At 40.0% G+C, this 26,563-nt stretch overlaps 1 protein-coding gene across 1 annotated transcript in view; it reads right to left on the reverse strand.

Annotated features, from left to right (window-relative positions):
- Positions 1-325: 325 nt before the first annotated feature.
- RAB31 (RAB31, member RAS oncogene family) overlaps positions 326-26,563 on the reverse strand; it is a 127,455-nt gene continuing 101,217 nt past the window's right edge. The window contains exons 6-7 of the mRNA XM_019649981.1: positions 20,121-20,230; positions 326-1,459 (exon numbers count right to left, since the gene is read on the reverse strand). Of these exons, the coding sequence (XP_019505526.1) occupies positions 1,362-1,459; positions 20,121-20,230 (208 nt within the window). The 3' untranslated portion in view covers positions 326-1,361. The remainder of the gene's footprint in view (positions 1,460-20,120; positions 20,231-26,563) is intronic.

Raw genomic sequence — 26,563 nt, forward strand, 5'->3', positions numbered from 1 at the left:
CCTTTCCTGCCTTTGGATTCTTATATCTTTATTAACTGAGCAGACAGAGAACATGAAAAGGAAGGTTTTCTTAAAGCCTATTCTCAGTTAATTGGCATTCCAGAGTTAGATCCCTTATTAGCCCTAATGCCTACCTCCCCAGGCTTGGCATCTTCTCAAATGCTTTCTCCAATTTTGCACTTGAGGGTCTAGAACAGCGGTTCTCAACCTTTCACAGGGGTCGCCTAAGACCATCGGAAAACACATATTTTCGATGGTCTTAGGAACCAAGACACTGTTCCTCTATCCGTCTCCAGGCCCACATGCAGATACACCCACATACGAGTACCCGGCGACCCCTGTGAAAGGGTCATTCGACCCCCAAAGGGGTCGCGACCCACAGGTTGAGAACCGCTGGTGTAGAATCTTAAGGTGCCTGTACTTCCCTTGGCTGGCTTTCTGTAACCTGTTATTAATTGCTATTATTAGAAGTTTGCCCTGTGATATAGACTCAAATGTCCTCCAGTTAATTTCTACCCCTAGACATGACACTATCACACATTCTCTTAGTAAAATAATACTCTGTGCATTAACCCTCTCTAAGAGAGTAGGGATTTATTGTTGTGGAAGTGGTACCTGCCAAGTGGTCTCTGGAATAATATTTATATCCTACATCTGTCATACTTATACAGTAACTAGTTAAATGACTCTTCCAACCTAGGCTTCCCAATCCCAAAATTACATGCAATGTTTTTAGTCAGATTTGGCTTGTTTGTTTATATATGACCAAAACTTAGAAAAATGTTCAAGTAAAAGTCAGAGATGTAGACCACAGTTTCTAATACATCTTTTTCCTTTTCTATAACAACTCGAGTCTACATCTTGAGTGATGGTCCAATTATACTCTATTGAAAGGTAAATAAAATAAAATAAAATTAACCTTTCAGTGAAGGCTGGTTAGGTAACAAAAGCAATGGCACTAAAGAAGTTACTGGAATTTGGCTAGGGAACACAGGAAATCAGAATGGGACATCACTTTAGAATCTCACACATGATAAGCCAGTAAGATTTTTGTACAGATTGAGAATATTTTAAAGTTTTTAACAAAAACTCAACTACACTTATTACCTAACATCCATTCCCTACTGTGTGCATTTTATGCATGAAAGGCAATGTGGTGGATTTTCCCAGAGTTTTCTCAAATCCTTTTCCAAGGACATTTCCTGTCCTGTTCCTTGCAGGTCTTCCAGGATGCCAAGCCAGAGTGCTCACTTCTCTCTAATTGAGGTGCCAGGTCACCGAGAATGGGGGAGGGGGGGTCCTTTAGCAGTGCATGGGGAGGTGGCTCTGGCTTCTTCAAGTACAGTGGACTGTGGCCCTGGTCAGCAGCAACGCCGGCTGGCTTGCATGGTTTGCTTCCCAAGTTTGATTGCTCCATTGTTTTCATTTTCATGGGGGTCCAAGGGTGGGATCTGGCGACCTGGAACAAAAGAGACTGAGTTTGAGTTCTTTTTCACCAGTTGATACCACACACATGTTGTGACTGTGCATCAACAGCTGCACTTAATGTGTGTGTTGTACGGAAAATTGAGCGGCTTCAGGAGTAACTTTTTCCTTTCTCTCCTTCCTTCTTTCCTTTCCTTGTCGTTCTGCTGAATGAAGTCAAATTCATGTTTAGGAAGTTAAGGAAAAGTAAAATCAGCTTTCTGATAACACAGATTTCCTTGGATTTGGAACCTCTTGCTTCTGAGTAAAGGGGGAAGTTCTCATCCACCTTCTCGGTACAGACATCAGCCCACCGTTTCTCCCCAGCCTTCCCACAGATGTACCCCACTGGAATGAGCTGCTCCATGGCACCAGGCCTTCAATAATAACTGAGTACTCATCTTTTCTGCTTCTTCAAATAGAACTGGATTGGGAGTTGCAATCTTCCTCACAGTATCATTTATTAACACTTAGCCCACTTTGCCAATGCACTTAGAGCAATAACTAAAAAGCCCTAAGAGACTCTCTTCACAGGAAACAGTATTTTAATGTCAACCACAAGTAATCTTATTAATTTAATTTTAGAAATTATTCCAGAACCTCTGAAATAAATACAAAGTAAGAATTAAAAAGGCAATGGAGGGGGATAGAAAGGTGGAAGCTAAAGGATGTGGGGGTTTCATTTTTAGATAATAAAAATATTCTAAAACTGACTGTACTTATGATGGTTGTACATATCTGTGACTATCCTAAAATCCATTGAATTGTACACTTTAAATGGATGAAATGTATGGTACATGAGTTTTTAAAAATTTATTGTTATTGAGATATAATTGACATATATAACATCGTGTAAGTTTAAGGTGCACAACCTATTGATTTGATACATTTATATATCGCAATGTGATTACTCTGTTCCATGAGCAAATGCCTCTTTGATGTCACATAATTATCATTTCTTTTTTGTCATGGGAACAATTAAGATCTAGTCTCTTGGCAACTTTGAAGTTTATAATAGAGGATTGTTATCTATAATCAGGTATGTGAGTTTTATCTCAATAAAGTTGTCTTTAAAAAAGGCAATGGAATCTGGAAATCACAAATATTTGTTTAGAACTTCATAATTTTCAAAGTTTTTCACAGGCACTATCCTCACTTAACCCTGTGAAGTTGTGGAATGGCCATTATCATCACCATTGCACTTTGCCTCGGAGACCTTAGGTTAGGCCCTGAAGATCAAATCAATAATTAGTGGCATAAGTGGTTCTTTGATTGTACCCTACATCTTGATTTTTCTGATGGACCCCAAAGCCTGTGTTCTTCCCACTTTATCACATTAGCTATTTATGCTACTTTTTTATCCCCCATGAAAAGGCATAAAGCTAGCTCTAAAATACGGCTTTTTTTAATCAGCTAATTAGCATTGCAGTTCACTAGGTAACCAGCAATTAGAAATGGAAGGGAAATAGTTCCAAAGACTAAGTCCTTCAATGCAAGTGGACGTTACCAAAGGATCATAAAGAGAGTCAAAATGCCCTGATAAAGGTGCATTTCCACAAAGGGCAGAAATAGTTTATTTCAAAGATATTAATGCACTGTGTAGATTGGGTGGTGTGGCCATTCACCAAAGCTCAAGCATAAAAATTAAGGTCATTGGCAATTATCCAAAATTCAAAACTGGTGGCCCTTCATCTGATTATGGAGCAGCAGATTGTAATAATTTCTGCAGCTATTGCTTCTGCCATTTCGTATTGCCAACAAAGCTATACAAAGCTTTTGCAGGTCATTCTTCAAAAAGTTCACTCCTAATCTAGAAGCAAATGAGAATATAAGTATGTGTTTTCCTCTTCTGGGTATGCTGTGTTCTTTTATTAGTCATAATTAAAAGAAAATAAACAAAATGCTTCTTCTACTTTGTCAGTCTTAAGTTATAAATAGAGGAGAAAGTTCCCAATGACTACCAATACTCTGAATTATTTAGGTCAGATCTTGCCAGTTAAGTGTTACTCCTTGAAAGAAAGTGATAAAGTGATGTGTTTTGGAGGGATCATAGTGTCAAGTTATATATTATTTAAGTTACTTAAATTAATAATATTTCAGGTGCCTCCTGAGTGTGTGTTAGGTACTATAATAGGGACTCTTGCTTTTGCATCTGAAATATTTTTGGACAAAATTATAATTCTGATCGGTGCAAGCTATTGCCATAGTTAACTAAGACAAGTATTATTTACTGATAAGTATTTTGGGCAATATAAAAATCAATATCTCTACTAACATCAACTTCAAGCTATTCTTATGTTGTTAACTCTAACTTTAGTTATAAAACAGCATTAGGCTTTTAGCCCTCTTATACATGATGTATTCTACATGCCTCATGTCATAAGCTTTTTCCTGTGAAAAGTACCCCAAACACAGAAAAAGTGCATAAGGTATTCAGTACAGTCACAAAAGTGGGTGAAAATATGAAAACAAGGAACATACGAAAACAAAATGGGAATGCTAGGGCAGCCCCGTCATCACCCTTCCCTGCTTTCCCCTTCTTTCTCCTTCTTTCTTGCCTCTCACTTATTTCCTAAGACAATGTTTGCGATGCAAGATTAAGACCTGAGTCATGCCTCAAGGAAACTCCCTCTTACTCATTTTAGACTGTTAGCAATGTTTTTGAATCAGTTGTTAAATCTGGTGTCTTAGAGTAGCCAGGTTCTATTTATCTTCAGAATATTCAAAATCTCACTTATTAGAACAAAATATTTCTCAGAAACAGAATTACTAGTTTCCTCAGATTTCATTTTGCTCCTCTGGTAGAAAGAGTTTTGAAATCTGAGAGTCAGTATTCCAGTTAAGAGAACTCAGTCAAGTTATTTAATATCTCCAAGATTTCCTTTCCTCACCTATATAGAGAATATGAGAAAGTAACATGACAACTACTACACAATATAGATATATGGCTATTACTGATGGAAAAAAACAATGACAATGAACAGAGTCACGGTTCTGGGCACAGCTCATGTGGAGTTTACACAGGGAGAAACCCCTGCCTAGTAGCTCACCATGCTCAATACTCAGGGTTCAGTTGCTAAGATTGGGACCCACCCTGCTTGTCTACAGAGCACTCAACTTGGGAGGTATCACACACATTCCAACTTCAAACAGTGAAAGGAAGTGCTTCCACATTAAGGCAGAAAGAGAATTCAGCAGGGTCATAACAATGAGGAAAGCACCTCAAAAAGAGAAGGAAGCAAACAGTATGTGAAAACACAAAAGCTGAGGATCTTGTGGCCTGAGTTATTTGGAATTTACTGAGAGGTTAAATGTACTTAGACAAAAGAATAGTTCTGGAAAATGGCTATAGTGTTTCATATCAAGGTGATTACCTTGGAACACTGTTGAAACAGTATTAATTTCACGGGGCATAGGATAGGACAAAAACATATATACAAACATCTGAAAAGGCTCCGAGCATCATCTGCATGTTTCCACTCTTTCAAAACATCCTTTGAGTAAGCAATCTCAGTAACAAGTAATCCTTGATTATAAATCATAGGCCAGGGTGTTTATTTTAATAAGGTTTGGATTGTGTACGATTCTGTTTGGAAAAAGTTAAGACTCTTTTATGAAGTTCAGTTTTCCTGAAAAGTTGACAGCCTAGAGAAAAAGCAGGTTTTATAAATGATTCCTCAGGAATGCAGTATGTGAAAAAACAAAGTCCAAGTCTATAAATTTTATCATGGCTCTAGACTGCAGGCTGTAATGCTTTTACACAACAAAATAAAACAGCATGCTTAGCTGTTGCTGTTCTTTCTTTGTGTGACAGACCGGCCATTTCCTGCATGAGCTTAAAGTCCTCCCTGACCATTTTGCTGTTTATATTCTACTCTCCTTTTATTTCAGTTCCAGTATTTACTTGGATCACCATCTTTTGTTGAGTGTTAGTGGTGCTGGTAGTTGCTGTGTAACTTCTATTTCTTGATCTTGATTTTCTGAATCATTCATATTAGTAAATTGACCAAGCTCATTAGGACTTGACAGTATTTACTCTTGATAATGAACTTCAATCCTCTCCATTAGAGAGGGGGTCTCAGTGGCTCACAATCATGGAACATTGCCTTAAAAATACAGAATGGGGGCAGGGGGTGACATGCATGACACTCGAGGTCACTCACTGTAAGTCCTCTTGTTGCTGTAAAGAGGATAATACTGGAATTACTAGATGACCTTGGATATTAGTACAGATGAGATAACATTCCATATAGGACCAGAAAAGCTTAGGAAACAAGAAGGAAATTCAATCAGAAGGCTTGGTGAAAGTCCAGATCAGGGATAATGAGGGCCTTAATTTGGGCACAGTTGAGGGAAGTAGAAAACAAAGATGGAAAGAGCACTGTAGAAAGACATTTGGCAAATGTGACAACTGATTGGATGTAAAAAGCTGAAGAGAGGAATAAAAACAACCCCAAACTTAAAAGTCTAGAGAGAGGGACTTCCAGTAAGATGGCAGAATAGACAGACGCTGTGGCAACTGCCTCCCAGGATCCCACCAAAATTACAAATAATTTATACAACATTCAACCTCGGAAGTCACCTGAACACTAGATGAACAGAACCTCTAAATGAAGGACTTAAAGAGGAGGCCACATCGAGTCTGGTAGGAGGCGGGGAGACGAGACAGGGCGAACCCCATGAGGGACACCTCGGTTGTGGGGAGGCCCCTCTGGTTGGGGTAGAGACCCTCCGACCCCACACCAAGCTCACCAGCCCAGAATTACTTTGCCAGGAAGAGGAGTTCTACGATAGCTGGCAGCAGAAATTAGTAAGGACTCTCTTTGCTCAACTCGGTGAGGTTGAGGGCGGCTAGAGAACCAGTGGAGCCAGCAAACCGACTCGCTCGTTGGTGAGCACTCACCCAGTCCCTGGTGGAGGGAATGCAGTGTGAGCCGGGCACAGGAGCCTGTGGGGAAAGACTGAACTGAGCGCCTTTGGCACGGGAGCTAGAGGTTTTGGGACCATTGTTCCCCTGGGGTGGAGCTTGCACACGAGTAGTGTACAGGAGGGTGCCATTTTTTCAGGGTTGGGCCCTCTCACAGAGGGTCAGGTCCGGGACTGCATTGGTCTGGTGGAATTGGCGCAGGAGTGCATGTGTGCGTGTGTGCAGGTGGCCTTGGAACCCCACCCTCTGCACTGCTTGTGATGCGTAGCCAGGGAAACGCATTCCGGCTCCAGCAGGCTGTTCATTGAGATGTGGGACTGTGCGAGTTGCCTTGGGTAATTGCTCTCCGCACTGCGCATGCAGAGTTGCCAGGGTGGCAATTGGCTGTCGGGCTGCTCTGCCTGATCTGCAAGCGGCAGATTGGGACAGGCTGAGATTGGGAGTTTTCCTGGGAGTGTTGGGCCGTGATCTGTGCGCCGTGTGATAAGGCCAGGGCTTTCCTGGCGAGTTTGTGTGGGCTGGTTGCCGGTGCAGGAGTGCATGCTGCTCTGACTTGGTGGGGTCCACTGACCACATCCTTTGGTGCCTTAGGGGCCTGCCCTGCCCACCTACAGCTGTGTTGCCACGGGCACCCTGAGCCCCTGGTACCTGGCCCCCACCTCCGCAGACCACAGAGGATTTTTTGCAGCAGCACAGCCCACAACAACCTGTGAGAATTTTTGGTCATGAGCATGGTTCCAGAGCACACAGCAGCTAATTGCGGGAAAGCTCACTGCAAGCCTGAGAGGGAGGCCGGCGTACGATGCGTTGAGTCCTTCCCCCCAACACTGGTGCTGAGTTGCCCAGAGTCTCTCTATTGCTGAGCAAGTGGTCTGCAGATTAAATCAGGCAGAGACCCCCAGCTTTTTACTATTTTTCTTTTTTTTTCTTTCTTTTTCTCGAGGTGATCTATCTAATACATTGAAGCAATCACAGAGCAACAGCCAGAATGAAGAAACAAAGAAACATGTCCCATGTAAAATATCAGAAGAAACCTCTAGAAATGGAACTAAATGAAATAGAAGTATCCAACATTTCAGAAACAGAGTTTAGAACACTGATGATAAGAATGTTTAAGAAATTTAGTGAGGACATAAAGAAGGATAGAAAAATCATAAAAAACAACCAGTTAGAAGTAAAGTATACAATAACTGAAATGAAGAACACACTCGAAGGAATCACCAGTAGATTAAGATGAAGCACAGGATCGGATCAGTGATTTAGAAGACAAAATAGCAGAAATCACCCAGTTGGAACAACAAAAAGAAAAAAAAAAGAAAAAACAACGAAAATAGTTTAAGAGACCTGTGGGACAACATCAAGCACAACAACATTCACATCATAGGAATACCAGAAGCAGCAAGAGATCGAGAATGTATTTGAAGAAATAATGACTGAAAACTTCCCTACCCTGGTGAAGGAAATCAACATACAAGCCCAGGAAGTGCAGAGAGTTCCAAACAAGCTGAACCCAAACAGGTCCACATCAAGACACATCATAGTAAAAATGGCAAAGGTTAAAGACAAAGACAGGATCCTAAAAGCAGCAAGAGAAAGACAGCAGGTTACATACAAAGGAATTCCTATAAGACTAACAGTGGACTTTTCTACAGAAACTCTGCAGGCCAGAAGGGAGTGGCAGGAAATATTCAAAGTGATGCAAAATAAAGGCCTACAACCAAGATTGCTCTACCCAGCACGGCTATTACTTAAAATTGAAGGAGAGATAAAGAGCTTCTCAGAAAAGAATAAGCTTAAGGAATTCATTACCACCAAGCCAGCATTGCAGGAAATGTTAAAAGGGCTCTTTTAAACAAAACAAAGGGGAAAACAAGCTAACCCAGGAAGACCAGAAATACAAATAACAAAATGGCAATAAATATACACCTATCAATAATCACTTTAAATGTGAATGGGCTAAATGCTTCAATCAAAAGACATAGAGTGGCTGAATGGATAAGAAAACAGCATCCATGTATATAATGTTTACAAAAGACTCATCTCAGATTAAAAGACACACACAGACTGAGAGTAAAGGGATGGGATAAGATATTTCACGCAAATGGAAATGAGAAAAAAGCTGGAGTAGCAATACTTATTTCAGACAAAATAGACTTTAAAATAAAGACTGCAATAAAAGACAAAGAAGGGCACTACATAATAAAGGGATCGATTCAACAAGAGGACATAACCCTAGTAAACATCTATGCACCCAACATAGGATCCCCTAAATATATAAAACAGATTTTGAAAGACATACAGAGATCAACAGTAACACTATCATAGTAGGGGACTTCAACACCCCACTGTCACCAATGGACAGATCCTCCAGACAGAAAATCAAAACGGAAACAGTGGCCTTAAATGACACTTTAGACCAACTGGATTTAATCAATATTTTTAGAGCATTTCACCCCAAAGCAACAGAAGATACATTCTTCTCAAGTGCACATGGAACATTTTCCAAGATATTGAAATTAATAAAATCAGAAATGAAAGAGGAGAAGTGACAACAGGTACCGCAGAAATACAGAAAATTGTAAGAAAATACAATGAGCAACTATGTGCCAACAAATTCGACAATCTGGAAGAAATGGATAAATTTCTAGAAGCAAACAATCTACCAAGTCTGAACCAAGAAGAAACCGAAATTCTGAACAGACTGATTACTACCAAAGAAATTGAATCAGTAAATCAACAAGCTTCCAACAAACAAAAGTCCTGGACCAGATGGCTTCACAGGTGAATTTTACAAAACATTCAAAAAAGAATTAATACCTATTCTCCTCAAACTATTCAAAAAAATACAGAAGGAGGGAAGAATCCCAAGCATATTTTATGAAGCCACTATTACTCTGATCCAAAATTCAGACAGTGATATTACAAAAAGAGAAAACTACAGGCCATATCCCTAATGAACATACATGCAAAAATCCTCAACAAAATACTAGCAAACCAAATTCAGCATCACATTAAAAAGATCATACCCCACGATCAAGTGGGATTCATTCCTGGTATGCAGGGTTGGTTCAATATCTGCAAATCAATTAACGTAATACATCACATTAACAAAATGAAAAATAAAAATCATATGATCATATCAACAGATGCAGAAAAAGCATTTGACAAAATCCAGCAGCCATTTATGGTAAAAACTTAGCAAAGTGGGAATAGTGGGATCATATCTCAACATATAAAGGCCATATATGATAAGCCCACAGCAAACATCACACTCAATGGGGAAAGGCTAAAAGCTTTCCCCTTAAGATCAGGAACAAGACAAGGCTGTCCACTTTCACCACTTCTATTCAACATAGTTCTGGAAGTTCTGGCCACAGCACTCAGACAAGAAAATGAAATAAAAGGCATCCAAACTGGAAAGGAGGGTGTAAAATTGTCATTATATGCAGATGACATGATACTATATAGAGAGAATTCCAAGGACTCCACCAAAAAACTATTAGAACTCATAAATAAATTTAGTAAGGTAGCAAGATACAAACTTAATATTCAGTTGCATTTGTATACACCAATAATGAACTATCATAAGAAGAAATCAGGAAATCAATCCCTTTTACAATTGCTTCAAGAACAATAAAATACCTAGGAATAAATTTAACCAAAGAAGTAAAAGACCTGTACTCAGAAAATTATAACACACTGACGAGAGAAATCAAAGAAGATACATACAAATGGAAATACATACCATGTTCATGGATAGGAAGAATTAATATAGTTAAAATGTCAAAACTACCTAAGGCAATATATAGATTCAATGCAGTTCCTTTCAAACTACCAAGGATATTTTTCTCAGAAATAGAATACATAATCCTAAAATTGATATGAAACTATAAAAGACCCCAAATAGCCATGGCAATCTTAAGAAATAAGAACAAGGTGGGAGGTATCACGCTACCTGACATCAAATCATACTACAAGGCTACAGTAATCAAAACAGTATGGTACTGGCATAAAAGCAGACTCATAGTCCAACAAAACAGAATAGAGAGCCCAGAAATAAACTCATCCATATATGGTCATTTAATCTATAACAATGGAAGCAAGAATTTACATTGGAGTAAAGATAGTCTCTTTAATAAATGTGCTGGGAAAATTGGACTGACGTGCAAAAAAAAAAATGAAAATGGACCACCTACTTACGCCATATACGAGAACAAATTCAAAATGGATTAAAGAGTTAAATGTAAGACCTGAAACCATAAAACTCCTAGAAGAAACATAGGGAGTAAATTTGCAGACATTATCCTCAGTAATATTTTTACTGATATATCCCCTCAGGCAAGGGAAATTAAAGAAAAAATAAACATATGGGATTACATCAAATTAAAAGTTTTTCACAACAAAGGAAACCATCAATAAAACAAAAAGGTAGCCTACTGAATGGGAGAATATATTTGTCAACAATGTATCTGATAAGGAGTTAATATCCAACATTTATAAAACACTGATGCAACTCAACACCAAAAAAACAAACAACCCAATTACCCAATTAAAGAATGGGCAGAAGATATGAAGAGGTATTTCTCTAAAGAGGACATACAGATGGCCAACAGGCATATGAAAAAATGTTCAACCTCACTAATCATTAGAGAAATGCAAATAAAAACCGCAATGAGATACCACCTAACTCTGGTCAGAATGGCTATCATCAATAAATCAACAAACAAGTTCTGGCGAGGTTGTGGAGAAAAGGGAACCCTAGTGTACTGTTGGTGGGACTGCAGATTGATGCAGCCATTATGGAAATCAGTATGGAGGTATCTCAAAAAACTGGAAATAGAACTACCTTATGACCAAGCAATTCCACTCTTGGGTATCTATCCAGAGAAACTGAAGACGCTAATTCAAAAAAATATATGCACCACTATGTTTATCACAGCACTATTTACAATAGCCAAGACTTGGAAACAACCCAAATGCGCATCAGTAGATGACTGGATTAAGAAACTGTGGTACATTTATACAATGGAGTATTACTCAGCTATAAAGAAGAATGAAATCATACTGTCTGCAACGATATGGATAGACCTAGAGAACATTATGTTAGGTGAAATAAGTCAGTCATAGAAAGACAAATACCATATGATCTCACATATATGTGGAATATAAAAAACTGAATGAATGAGCAAAGTAAACCGAAATAGTCTCAGAGATATACAGGAAAAACTGATGGTTGCTAGTTGGGAGTGGGGATGAGAGAGAAGGGGAAGAGATTAGACAGCATAACTAAGTAACTACGATATTGCCACAGGGATATGAAAGACAGTTCAGGGACTATAATCAATAATGTTGTAAATATTTTGTAGGGTGTCAAATGGTCACATGTTTTGTTAGGCAGACCACTTCATGGACTTTGTAGAGGCTTGATCACTGCACTATACATCAGAAGCGGATGTTGTATAATATTGTATGTCAACTATAATTGAATAAATATATAGTCACAGGATGTGGAGTATAGTGTGGGAGTGAAGTCTAGGGAACTGTAATAGATATGTATGGTAAGGGTGGGGAGTGGGGCAGTGGATTGGGGGAGGAAGGTTGTCACTTGAGGGGTAAAAAGTGTAACTATTGCACTGTGTTGTACAGCTGAAACTAATTAAAAAATGTTTATTTCACAATAATAAAAAAATTTTAAAAACTGATAAGCAATAAAAAAATAAGAAAGTCGAGGGAGCTGAAGGAAGGTGAAGCACCAACAAAGAAGGAAGGGGGAAGGTTACCAGTGGCTGTTAGTCCAAAATGCCAAATATCTTCAACATGGAGGACTTCAACATTGGCTGACTCTACAATCATTAGGCTTTCTTATCATTCAAAGACATCTCCCTCACCCCTCCTTTTACTTTCAAATTAACAGACCATTGTTTTCGAGCAGTTTTAAGTTTACAGAAAAAAAAATTGAACATAAATTACAGAGAATGCCCATCTGCTTCTCCCCAACTCACCCCCAATTTCCCTATTAACATCTTGCATTAGTACGGAATATTTATTACAATTAATGAGTCATTATTGATCATTATTATTAATTAAAGTCCACAATTTAGTGTAGGATTCACTCTTTGTGTTGCACATTCTATGGATTTTGATAAATGCATAATGACATGTATCTACCATTACAGTATTACACAGAATGGTTTCACTACCCTAAAAATTCTCTGTGTACCACCTGTTAATCTTTCCCTCCCCCCTCTTCTAGCCATTGGCAACCACTGATCTTACTGTCTCCATAGTTTTGTATTTTCCAGAATATCATATGGAAGGAATCCTACAGATGTAACCTTTTCAGATTGGTTTCTTTCACTTGGTAATATGCATTTAAGGTTTTTCCATGTCTTTTTGTGGCCTGATAGCACATTTGTTTTTAATCACTGGATAATATTCCATTGTATAGATATATCCCTTTAATTTTTTAATATTTAAAAATCATAAGACACAAAAAACATAAGCCACAAATGAAAAAAATCTAACAAACTAGACTTCATCAAAATTTAAAACTTCTGCTCTTCCAAAGCCACTGTCAAGCAAATGAAAAGCAAACCAAAGCCTGAAAAAACATTTGAAAAACAAATACCTGATAAAGAATATGTATCCAAAATATATAAATAATCTTTAGAATTCAACAATAAGACAAACAACTAAATACAAAACAGGTTAAATTTAAACAGACAAGTCAACAAAGAAGACACAAGGATTTCAACTAAGCAAATAAAAAAACACCATTATTAGTCAGTAGAATGATGTACATTAAAACCACAAGCAGATACCACTACATTCCCATTAGAATGGTTACAATTTTATCAACTGACCATACCAAGTGTTGGCAAAGATGTGGAGCAATTGGAGCTCTCCTACATTGGTGATGGAAATTTAAAAGGCTAAAACCACTTTAGAAAATACCTTGGCAGTCTCTTAAAAGGTTTAACATTACCCACCAGATAGGCTAGCCATTCCTCCCCAAGGCATTTACCCACACAAAACTTGTACATGAATGCTCATAGCAATCTTACTTGTAATTGCCAAAAGCTAAAAACAACCCAAATGTTAGGTGAATGGATTAACAAATTGTGGTTTATGCATGCAGTAGAAAACCACTCAGCAATAAAAAGGAGCTCAGCAAAATTGTTATTTGAAACTCTGTAGGACAACTGATCTAATTTCTTGAACAAAGAAATTGCATGAAGCAAATACAGGAAAAGAAGGAGAGGGAACCTGTTGCTTAAGGGAGGCTTAAATGAATATGAGGTATGACCACAAAATATGATGAATGTTTAAATTTAGAAAAAATTTATTACAGTAAAAGAAGCATTGCCATTAATCCTCCTCAAAATACTCCCCCTCGCTTTGAACACACTTATCCCATCACTCCTGCCACTTTCAGAAGCAGTTCTGGAAGTCTTCTTTCGTGAGTGTCGTTAGTGTCTTTAGTTACGCTGTGGTGGCTGCCTTGATGTCCTGAATCTTTTTTACTTTGGGGAAGAGCCAGAAGTTGCACAGTGCCAGATCCGGTGAATAAGGTGGATAAGGACACACAGAAATGTTTTTATTTGACAGAAATTGCTGTATCAGAAGAGATGTGTGACATTGAGCATTGTCATTGTGGAGGAGACACTGGCCCGCTCACTTATTAGTTGTGTGACCTAGAGCAAGTTATAAACCTCTCAATGCCCAATTTCCTAATACGTAAACTAGAAATGGTAGCAGTGCCTATTTCATAGGATAAATAGTGCATTAATGAGTTAATATATATTTAAGCAACTGCAACAATGGCACAGGAAAAGAGTTTGCTATATCTTAAATATTGTTATCCCTACATTTTGCTCACCTGATCAATTTCTTCTTTAGAATCATAAAGAAAATTTTCGGATAAAAGAAATGAATGTTTAGGGCTTTTGACATCCAGTTTGCTCATATTCTGAAACTATATTATTTCCCAGACATCTATTATTTACTGATTTGCTAAGTTAACTTTTTTGGTAGTAAGAAAGTAGACAGGCTTTGTCTTTGTCCTTTCCTTGTCCCTTAATGGCTAAACCTACCTCCATTTGACAGCTGCTACACTATTATGAAATTCGCAAACATTTTGTTTTTAAATTTCTTTAATTTGCTCTAAACCAAAGGTAACTACCTAAGGAATTTCAAAACTAAAGTAGACTTAAAATAGCTAACACTCTGTGCAATAAACGATTACAGAACAAGGCATGATTACTGCCCATGAGTCTTAACTTCTTCTCCCTCATATTAACATCCTATTCGATTTTTTCCAAATCAATATGCTTGTAACTCTAATTATATTCACTTTAAAAAAACAAATATTTCTCACCTAGTTCTCAAACTAACAACAAACAAACAATAAACCTAATTAAATGTCTACAATGTCTCCAGGTGTGATTTTCAGAAGAAAGCCTGGCATTTTTTTCTCTACAGTCTGCATTCAAATTCAGTGGAGCAAAAGCACAGCTGTCTGGCCGAGGTCCCACCCCAGTCCAGAAATTTTTCTGGTGAGCCTGCAGTACCACCTCTTTTAGCCCGAAGGGAGAGTTTAAAAAACATTAAAAAGGTATTTGAGTTGAATAATTAAATTCCACAAACCAAAGCTTGTGTTCCTCATACTCCAGAATCCTGCGTCTCGGTATCACTTTTCCTTGTTCCCCATTCCCAAACCACTACTCAGTGTTGTTGGTTCTACTTCCAAAATTTCTGAAATTCATGTCCACTTCTTTCTACCCTAGTAATCCTCTCTCCTAGATTACTACAACAGCATCTTAACTGGATGAGCCTTTTCCAAGCTTTCCTCCTCCCAAACATTCTCCAGGGGTGATCTTTTGGTCTGTGTAAATTGAATAAGCCACATTCATGCTTAAAACACTTGAGGAGCTTCTAGTTGCACTCAGAATATCAACCCCTGCTTCCCATGACAAGGCCAAGCAAGGACGGGGCTCAGTCTCTAAACTCACCTCCCACTGCTGGCCCTGAGCTCCCACCCTGCAGCCTATCACCTTCCTTTCTCTTCCTTAAATGGATCAAGCCCTTCCTGCCTCAGGAACTCAGCTCTTGGTATTCACTTGGCTTGACAGCCCTTCCTGAGCTCTTTGCCCAACTGTCCTGGTCTCATTTTTCAGGTCCACCTTAAAATCATTTCCTTGGGGGGATCTTCCCACTTAATCTAAAGTCATGTGTAATTATACACCTATTTGACCCTGTGCCCACAGCCTGTCTCCCCACTTGACATCTGTTTGTTATGTTCCCGGTGCCTAGCATGGCACCTGACCCACACAAAAAAAGCACAGGATATATTTGTTGAATAAATGAAAGAAGAGTTATGAGGCCTATCCAACTGGCCGGTGCTATCCAAACTTAAGTCTCCATGGAAAAGCAACTACATTTCACTTCATCTAGTGAACCCACTGAAATATTATATCCTGGAATATCGTGAAATGAGGTTGAAGTTCCAAATTCAAAACTCTGAATTTGGCACTATCCTATTTACTAGTCTCAGCTTTTTAGGGAATATGACGGAATAAGATCTGCTCTCAGAGAACTTACAGTTTCATCAGAGAATAGGTATATACCTGAAACACTTGGAGAATCATTTAAAAAGAGAATATGTTCAAATGTCAAAATGATGCAAGAAAACATAAGTAACATCATCAGTGAGAGTTGGGGCAGATGAAGACTTCATGAAGGGAAAAGATTTTAATTGGACCTTGAGGGAATTAAGATTTGCAGGGAAGAAGGGAGGAGCATTACATACAAAGTCCAAGAGAGAAAATGTATGAAGGAAAGAATAAAGGCAAAGCATGTTGAGGACCAAAGGCTGACATTGGATCTCTTTACCCTGCCTTTCAAGTTACAATTAGAGACAGGCAGAGAGAGTAGTTTCATAAGGAAGACCATCAGGATTTTTGGTTTTGATTTTTAACACTGTAATAAGTAAATAGCAGCAGAATATTCTTTGTGTTTTCCTATAACAATTTAAAAACTTAAATGTATAACAATTTTCTTAGCCAAGAATTCTTCTTATGTTTTAACTCAAAGAGGAAATTTTTAATGTTTAAAGGTGTAAGAACCCAAGAAAGAAAAATGAACAATGCTGGCTGGAAATGCATGGAAGAGAATTAGCCCCAAGCAGTAGGGTCAAGTAGGTCCAAAAATGTGATTTACAAAAGGGTGCCAATCCCAGGACATTGCATTATGTGAGGACTGTGCACATATCATCCAAAACCAGGCAGCACTTAAACCTTTTCCAGGGTAACTTAAGTCTTTGAAAATAGATGATGTTTTGGTAAACAATTTCCAGTTAGAAAATATATTAACTCATGTTCAGAAAACACAGTTGATTCATTTCTAGTTCATGAACACTCTGGGAATGTAAAAGAGAAACATTTGTGTCTGCATTCAAGTTGATATGAATTTTATTTAAGCACACCTTTTTAAAAGGGCTTTTATTCTCACTTCTCATTCTTGTTTTTTTATTGCATCTTTTCCCCAGGCATGTTTATCTCTGGAACATTGCTTTGGGGAGCATAGGTGTCAGCAATATCTCATTCTTTCTTGAGCTCAGGGAGAAGCACATGTAATACAAGTAGAAATGGGGGGAAAGAGAATAAATGAAATGTCTGCTGCAGTATATTTAGGTATACTGTGTTTTAAGTTAACCTGTAATTAGGCTACAACACCCCATTCTGAAGAAATTCACCTGGAGGAATAAAGAGGCCAGGAAGGCACAAGCATTTATAGTATATATATATATATATATATATATATATATATATATATATATATATATATATATATATATATATATATATATGGAGAGATCTTGCTGCGCTGTATATTTACAGGGACTTTGCTAAGGCACTTACAACAAAAGTATAATGAAACAGAAACAAACAGTTGTTTATTTGACATGGAAAACAAGGTGACACACGTATTCTACGGCTTCACAGGAATTAATTATTTGAAGACCTAATTACCCAGTGCTTTAAATAAAACACTTGTTTTTTCTTAAATGAACAGATCTCAGGAATTCTTATTTAAAGTCCCATCCCTTTGAGCTATAAAGACCTCATATGCATAAAGGGATTTATGCTGGCTGGACCATACAAAGAAGTATCTTCCAAGTTAAGATATGAATTCTTACTGCTTAGGTTAGTTTTCTTCTTTGAGGTCCTTATTTCATTTTTTCATTTTAATAACGACTTGCATACACCTCAGAAAGTCTCCTAGCTCGTGCAGAAATCTCAACTTGAATTTCAGGTATACGGAATGTTGCACTTCCTTACTGAGCACTGCCGTCTGCACTGTTTGCCTTCAAGGGGCTAATGCAGAAAAGAGAGTTCTAGAAAATACAAGGAGCTGCACAAAGGAAAGGTGTGAATTCCACAGTCATCAGGAGCTATCTAGCTTCATTAACTAAAAGCATTAATAAAAAAATTTTTAATAGCTGTACAATTAGTCTAACCTACAAGAAAAGCCAAATGCCAACACAAAAGAATGAGTTTGATCTGAGGAAATATGAGATTAATGGAATGAGTTCAAGCCAAATCCTCTCAGATGTCATCCAGATTTACACCGCTATTGAGGGCAACTGAGCAGTTTCCTCACAACAGAGCACTGCACCCACGCAGCCCATTTTTGGGAAGGAGCCAGAGTCTGGAGATATGAAGTTTCCAACATAAAATTACAGTCCTAGCATTCTAGAGTGCAACCACTCAGGTCAGTGCACTTGGAGAACACCATTCTGTTGAGAGTGTGAAATAACGGCAGGAGGACGAATCCTTCTGAAGGAAGCAGAAAGAGAGGGTGGTGTGGAACCCAACAGACAAGGAGTGCCAGAGCTATGTGGGGCTTGGCTGCATTCTTTTGTGCATTTCTGTATTGTGCAAGTAACCCAGTCAGAGTTCCCCATCTCCAGTGAATTCTCTGTCACGTCAAAAGAAGCAAACAAAATATTCCCTGCTGTGGGTTCTCAGAGTCTGAAGCAATGAACCAAAACCAGTTAAAAGGAAATCAAATCTGTTCTGGGAAGCAACGGCCCCTCTGACTTTGAGAGCACTGCCAACAATGACCTCAGGCAGATCAAACTATCAGTTTCCCTTCTGGAATTCCCTTCTGGAACTATCTGGAGCCAAGATATTTGAGAATAACTGCCAACTCCTCAAGAGTTCAACTTTTCCTAAGGTGAATATCCTAGGACTTTGAGTACCAGTGCCTCACTAAACACATACCTCTTGCAAAGTCCCCAGTTACACTCTGAAGGTGTCTCAGGACAGTCTTCCAAGACAGCTCCCAGCAGGTTACTCTCTGAGGGGACCCATAATTACCAGAGAAGTTATGAAGGTGAAATCTGGCTATCAGCTGGGAAACAGCTTTTGGATCAAGGTTATTCATGGGGAACAAGCATAAAGAAAGGGAAGTATACCATTACTCACAGCTGGAGATTAAGAAGGGAGCCAATACAGTCCACTAATTAGCTGATCAGAAATGAGGAAAATGTTTATAAATCAACTCTCCACCCAATTCCCAATTTCAGGTCATGTGGGAGACACACTACTTTTGTTGTTGATCATGGGGCAAAAGAAAGTACTAAAAATTTTCATTTCATTTGACTAGAGTCATTCAGTTTAATGGGTGACTTCAGTTTTCTATAACTTCTCACTATTTCATTTCTCCTCCCCTCAACATACTAACATGTGAGGAGAAGCAGAATGTGTCACCCCAAAACATGCCTTTTGGGATATTGATTATTTTAAGCTGGTTTATTCTTAAGAAAAGAAAAGACTCAGGAAAAACCTTTGACCTTCCCCCTAACTACCTCAGAGAATTTAGATAGAGGATCTACTCCAGAAGGGGAGTTATCATCATACATAACAATAGTTTAACAGGAACTAGTGTGTGATAGACAGGGGGGAACCTAGCAAGGCCTGTTTGATTCAAGTCCTCTCTGTGTCCCATTGTTAAAGATGGTCCAGCAAACATTTAATTACCAAACATTCGCTTTTCCATCTCCATATGAATTGCCTTCCTGACTTTTGAAGACTCAAGCCACAGCCACCCCTTCTCCTTAGCTCAAGATGGCATATAAGCCTCAATTACCACGATCTGTCTTCAAGTCCCATATGTACATCCATAATACATTTGATCATTTTCTCCTATTAATGCGTCTCATGTCAATTTTTTTTTCTTTTTAAAAATATTTCATTTTGGCAAAATATAAACATATACAAATGTATACAAACATAGCATAATGAACTTACAAGTACCCAACACCCAGCTTCAGCATTTATCAACAGAATCATGTCAATTTGATTATTAGTCCAGCTGGAGAATTTAGAAGTGTAGAAGGAAAAATAATTTTTCTGCCCCCACACATAAAATACTATAGAGTACATAGTTTTCTAATTAAAATAAACTTTATTTTACAGCAAATTTACTTCATTTTGATTCACAAAACAGGATTGCCAGGTTAAAGCACAGAATTATGGAAATTTAGAATTGGGAGGCACAATATAGGTCAGTACTGATGAGTGCATGCTTGTAGGTTTTATATCCACAACATCAAACAAATTCACACAGAGGAAAAGCTCTACTTCAGAGCTCTATGATTTCATCCTTTGACTCTCAGAAGCATAAAAATGTAAGCTACGCTAAAAACACAATTTCAGGTACTTACTGATTCCTTGAAAGAGCTCTTCAATATTAATAGCATTTTTTGCACTTGTTTCAACCACGATGGCACCTATGGATTCAGCATATTCCTTCGCATCCTTCAAGGGAACCTCCCTGAAAAAGAAGTCAAACCCAGATAGAAATGAATGCTCATTGGTAAAATATAACTAACCCCAACAGACCAAACAAAAAGCTCATGTGGAAACAGTTCCTTTATTTTCCTGTACAATATCAACTCCATTGCTCAGCAAATATTGAAAGCTTAGTATGGATGAGACTTTAAAAGGTTAAAACCTGGTCTCTGGCATCATGGAGACAAACTGTGCATAAATAAAATATTGTCCCAGTCCCACAGAAGCAAACAATGCCAGAACAGTAGGAAAAATTATTATGAGTATGGCAGTATATATTCCAGCTTTCAGAGTTAGGGTTGATTTCAAATATTTTTCCCCATAATAACAAGGAAAAAAATACTTTTTTAATTGTGTGTTTGTGTGCATGTGCAAATGTGCACACATGTTTCTATAAGACTTTCCATATGTCATCTTTGACAAATCAGATAAAATATGTGACATGATCGGAAAGTTTGGAAATGGACATGGTTATAGCTACAATAGCTATGATGTAGTATGACATATTTGAACGTTGACTCCTTTTTTCTTTTTAAGACTTTTATTGGGGAATTGGGGGAGGGAACAGCATTGGGGGACTTGGGGAAGGGGAACAGACAAGTTGCTGTCCTTCTGTTCTTCAGTCTGGTTGTGAAGGATGTCACTTCACTGGCCCATGTTGGTATTGTGGTCATTGTGCTCTTCCCGGCTGAGGCAGATTGGTCGCCAGGCATTGGACAGCCGCTCATGGTGGCCCACAGCAGCTCACGCTGGCTGCCGCCACTCACAGAAGCTTACAACAGCCTACTGCAGCTCCATTGCAGCCTATGCTGTTGTCAGTGACTCAACGGCAGCCCAGCTCCAGGTCGAGCTGTTGATCACCATCTTAGCTGTAGAGGGAACAGTGTCACTGGCCCATGTGGGATCCGAAACAGCAGCCCTGCTGCTCAGAGCTCACACTCCCAAGCCAACTCTTAACCAATGAGCCACTCGGCCGGCCCTGGACTTTGATTCTTAATAGGCTGTTCCTGCAAAGGTTTTAGGACTTAAACTCTATTTAAATAAACACTCTAAAAAGACACTTATTGATCTATTTTTAATGTAAAGATATTATGGTGGATCCAAAGACTAAAAAGTCACAGTTCCTATTCTCCAATAGTTTATTCATTTATTCAACAAATAGTCATTGAGCAGCTATTGTATACCAGTCTTCTTGTAGGTGTTGGAGAAAACACTAGTCCTTGCCTTCTGGAATCTACATTTGAGAGCAAAGGCAAACGCATCCATGGTCACTCTAATCCACAACAGTGGAACACCTGCAATAAGTGGATAATAAAGGCACCAGTACAGTGCTTTAGGAGTAGAGGGGTTGAAAGCGTGCGCTTTGATCAGTGGAACCCAAGAAGATGCCTTGGAGGAGGTCACCTAAAGTGTGGCCATGCCAGGTAAGGAGAACACAGAGAATTGTGATGCAGCAGCCTGACAAAGCCCACAGTATAGGCGTGCCCTCATTTTCAGAGAGTATTAAAAGTCGATTCTGCACCTCAACACTGCCTTGGGTGCAATGGTGGATTTACAAATGAATGATATGGTGTCAGAGAGAGGTTCCAGCAGGAATCGTGGCAGATGGGCAGGAAAGCACCCAGTGGCCAACGGAAAACAGTGACAGAGTCAGCTCCACATTCTAGGAAAATACAGCACACAAAATGAGCTACAGTGGGGCTGTGAGAAGAATTTGGAAGCACTTCTAATGCTAAGAGTGAGAGAGAACACAATGCTGGACTACAGGGGCTACAGGAAAAGAAAAAAGGGAGGAAGAAAATCACAACTGGGAGGAGGGAATGAAGATACTTTCTCCATCTCCCCGTCTCCTTCCCTTTCTTCTGCCCACTCCAAATTCCTCATGAATGGTTACAACTGGTTTATAAAACTACTGGGAAAATTCTACCACAACATTTAAATTCTTTATGTACCCCAAATTATATAAGAGGAGGATTTTTCAGGTAATAACTGGAAAAGGGCCTAACTAGAGCCTACCATATTAAAGGCTGTCCCAGGATTCCACGCCAGAGGAGAGTCCTAAACTACGTCAACTGGAATCTGTACTTCACAGTCTCTTACCAAAGACATAGTAGGAAAAATTATGCTCCTGAATCTACTCTCTTTATTGTTTCTAACAGACAAGCCCCAGGCTTCTTGCAGGTGTTAGAGAAAAATCTCAACTTTTTTGGTGGTGATGAATTTTATACTTGAAACATTCCAGAAAAGGGCTTTTCTATGTTCAGTTTGGCATGCTACCTCATTTAAAAATTTTTTTTCGGGACAGCTGAGTGGCACGTTGGTTAAGAACTGGCTTGGGATGCCAGAGGTCCCCGGTTCGGGTCCCACATATGAGGGCCAGTGACACTGCCCTCTACAGCTAAGATGCTGAACAACAGCTCAACCTGGAGCTGGGCTGCCGTGAGTCACTGGCGATGGCATAGGCTGCAGCCCCTGCTGCAGTGGGTTGCCATGGGCTAATATGTGTAGCCAGCAGCCAGTGTGAGCGGCCAGCAGCCGCTGTGAGCAGCCATCCAGAAGCCGGCGACTGATCTGCCTCACCTGGAAAGAGCGCAATGATGGTGCTAACTTGAACCAGTGAAGCAACATCCTCCACAACTAGACTGAAGAACAGAAGGACAGCAACTTGTCTGTTCCCCTTCCCCAATTCCCCAGCACTGTTCCCATCCCCCAATTCCCCAATAAAAATCTTTTAAAAAAATTATTTTTTCATGTCAGTCTTTGTCAAATCACAAATAGAAGGGTGGGGGTCATCTCTGCCCAAATATGGGACAGATAAAACAAGTTGTGGCCTACTTATCTCTACCTGGGTGTGGGGGCACATCTGACTATCAAGGAAGTTTCAGAGATCCCTCAAGTGAGAGAAGGTTCATATACAGTTAGACACTTCCTTAGCTCCCCTCTCATCAGTCCCATTGTGGGACAGACAGGAGTAGAATAGGTTTTGCCAGGATTAAGGTGAGAACAAACTCACAACACAATCCAAAATATCCATGTTGAGGATAACAGTAAACTGGGATGGGCTAATTATCTCACAGTCTGCAATGCTAGACCTTGAAATGGAGAGATAAGGAAAGTGCATCCTTAGACTTCTCCCATGTTTAGAAACAGATCTCATTAGATAAATGACTTGCCCAAGATGACAGAGCAAATTGGGGTGTAGGCAGGGTCGAACCCAAAGCTTCTTGGGCTCTGCCGAATTTGCTCCTGTCAGGCCTTGACAACACAGCCACCCAGCTGGCACCCACATGCCAGAGGCTGTTCTTTCATTCTTTATAGACAAAGAATATATGAGTTCAAAATATCCTCAAACTGGAGTAGGGGTAGAGGCTGGGGAGGGGCATATTCCATCCTCCTGAAAAACAGGTTCTTATTCTAAGAGTCTGGAGGGCCATTAAAAGTTCCTCTGATATGAACTGAGATTAGAAGGACCAACCACTGTGGTTTGCCAAAATACATCCTATGGTATACTAAGAAATATGAATTTTGTCTTGGTTCCTGATTCTTGGCAAAGAGCTCCTAAAACCCTTGGAATTTCCTGAGTGATTGGTGTGTCATCATGAGTTCCATTAGACCACACTTGAGTTTCTGATAAGGAGAGGCCCCTGAATAGCTTCAGTATGGGGGCTGGTCATCTGAGGAACCAACCACAGGATTAGAGGGCTAGAATTTTCAATCCCATTCCCCAACCTTTGGGGAATGGGGGTAGGGCTGGAGATTTAATCAACCATGACTAAGTAATGAAGCCTCAATAAACATTCTTGAACACAGGCTTGGAGAGCTTCGTGTTGGTGAACACATGGAGGTGCTGGGAGGGCAGTCTGCACACAGAAGGCATGGAAGCCCCACATCCCTGCCCACATACCTTGCTAAATGCATCTCTCCCATCTTGCTGGCCCTGACCCTTTACAGAAAAACTGTAATCACAAGACAAGTGTTTTCCTGTGAGTCTATTCTAGTGAATTAAACCTGAGGGGGTGAGGGTTTATAGGAACCCCCAAATTTGTAGTCTATAGGGCAGAAGTGAGGGTAACTTGTGGATACTCAAGACTTGCAGCTGTCATCTGAAAGGGGGGAAACAGTTTTGTGGGACTGTGCTAATGCAAGGTAGTTGGCATTGGAATTTAATTGAATTGCAAGACACCCACCCAGTTGTATCAGAAAATTGCTGTTGGAATAAACGGTGCAACTACAATCTGAAAAAAGAGCCTTAAAAGGTGAGAATGTACTTCCTTAGGGCCTCTTACAGACATGTCAAATAGCAACCTGGGCACTCCTCCAGCTGCATTTCAAGAAAGTCCAGCTGTACAGACCTGTGAGGCTAGAAGACTGTCATCAATGGCCTCCATAATGAGGATTACATGAGACTATGGCAGCTAATGACTTTCATTCATTTTTTTTCAACAACTATTTATCAAGTGTCTCCCATAATCACTGCACTAGGCATTGAAGCAGGTAAATGGAAACTTGCCAAGGTATAAACACACAGTCAATTTTGATGGGGAAGACTAGTTTTAGACTTTCTAGACTAAACTATGTACAGAAAGTCAGGACTCCCAGAAATCACCCAGAAGAGTTATTGCAACCTAGCCAGGAACAGTAGACTTGGATTTCTTCTCTCCCCCTCCACCCTGCCCCCAATCCTTACCCCCCACCCTCCATGCTCCTCTCACTGCTGTTCCTTCACCCTCTCTCAGGAGCTGATCATACTCTGTCTGACCCTTAAATGTCAGCATTACCCAGGTTTCTTTCCTGACTATCTGAAGTTCTACCCTCCCTGCCCCCCTCAAGCAGCAGGGACTAGCCAGCTACAGGGAGGTTAAGTGGGGCTGGGTTCCCTCTGGAGCCAATGGGATATACAAAGGGGGCAAAAAGTGGGGAAGGCTGGAGACCACAGGAGAGGCTACAGTCCCCTTACCAGGGAGACATGGACTTCAAGGGACCATAAGAAGAAACCAGAGTCAGGGTCAGAGTCAAGAGCTGAGTGATGGGGAGTGAAAGCAATACCAGTCAGGATCAGTGCAGGGTGATTGCCTCTAACAGTGGACACTGTGAAGGAAAGCATTTTATGGACTCACTTGTACATGACATGTGGTTACAGGCTCAGAGGGCCGGAGGGGCTACCTTTTCTCTTCTATATCTAAACACATCTCCCTGTTGAGCTAGCTGATTGCTGGTCATCGCTACTTGTACAGTAAATGGGCTTCACAAGTGTAACTTGTCACAGTCTGTTAACTGCCTTTCTCCACAAATCAGCCACTTCTCCCATAAACCTGCTACTTCTCAAGCCACTTAAGTGCTTCTGGGTCATGCACCTGCTCTTCCCTCTGTCCACTCCTGCCCGTTCCTTTGGGCATGTGCCACCATGGCCTCCTGGAGAGCTCAGTCCATCATGCCCTGTCTCCAGAATAGATGCTCTTCCCCCTCTGCCCTTACACTTGTGTATATTTTAGCATGATATCATCCTTGTGAAGCTGTGTGGCTCCCAGAATAGGCTGTGGATTTTTTTTTTATATCAGGACCGTGGTTTTTGTTTCAGTGTGCCAGGATCATAACAGTGCCTGGAATCAAGGAGACAATCAATTAATGTCTGTGAATGACTGGATGACAAAAATTATCCCAAGCTGTCTTCAGCAGAGAGGAGGACTCAGGTAGAGGAGGCGCTGTGAGGACTTAAGGGGAAGTGTAGGGAGTGTTGAGAATGTCACCTGGAAAGGTCCCAGTGACAGAAGCTCACCCACCCTTCCAAATGATCCAGGAAGGAGGCTTAAGGGTACAAACAACATGAAAGGGGAGTCTCCTGCTAGACCCAGACTCTCATGTTAATCAGCTTGTATTTCAGCGTGGTCCACACATCAGCCTGTCGTGTGTTTAGGACACACAACCTGAGTTGGCCACAGCACTCAGAGGCTCTCAGCAGGGGAGGGAGGTCAAGAAACAACATTTCTGTGGGCTCCAGATTTTTCAACAGGCTGTGCTGCCCAGTAAGGGTCCTTGTTTTGTTCATAGGTGGAACCAGGCAACATGGCAGCTGATTCATTCTAATTCCAGGGCTATTTAATTCTCCATGATTTTTCTCCACTGATGGCAAGGAGAGAGGAGGACAGGTACACCAAGAAGAGCTCCTGAAGCCCTTCCTGTTAAGAAGAGCCATCAAACCATCAGGCTAAGGTAGAATAATGCTCTATGCCCCCTAGGGGTTTACTGGGAAGGTTCAGTTCCATGGGTTCCTTCTGAAAGTCAATGGAGACAAATGACTTCCACTCACCTGTGCTGA

Source organism: Hipposideros armiger, unplaced genomic scaffold (assembly GCF_001890085.2).
Source record: "Hipposideros armiger isolate ML-2016 unplaced genomic scaffold, ASM189008v1 scaffold_136, whole genome shotgun sequence".
In the NCBI taxonomy this organism is placed as follows: Eukaryota; Metazoa; Chordata; class Mammalia; order Chiroptera; family Hipposideridae; genus Hipposideros; species Hipposideros armiger.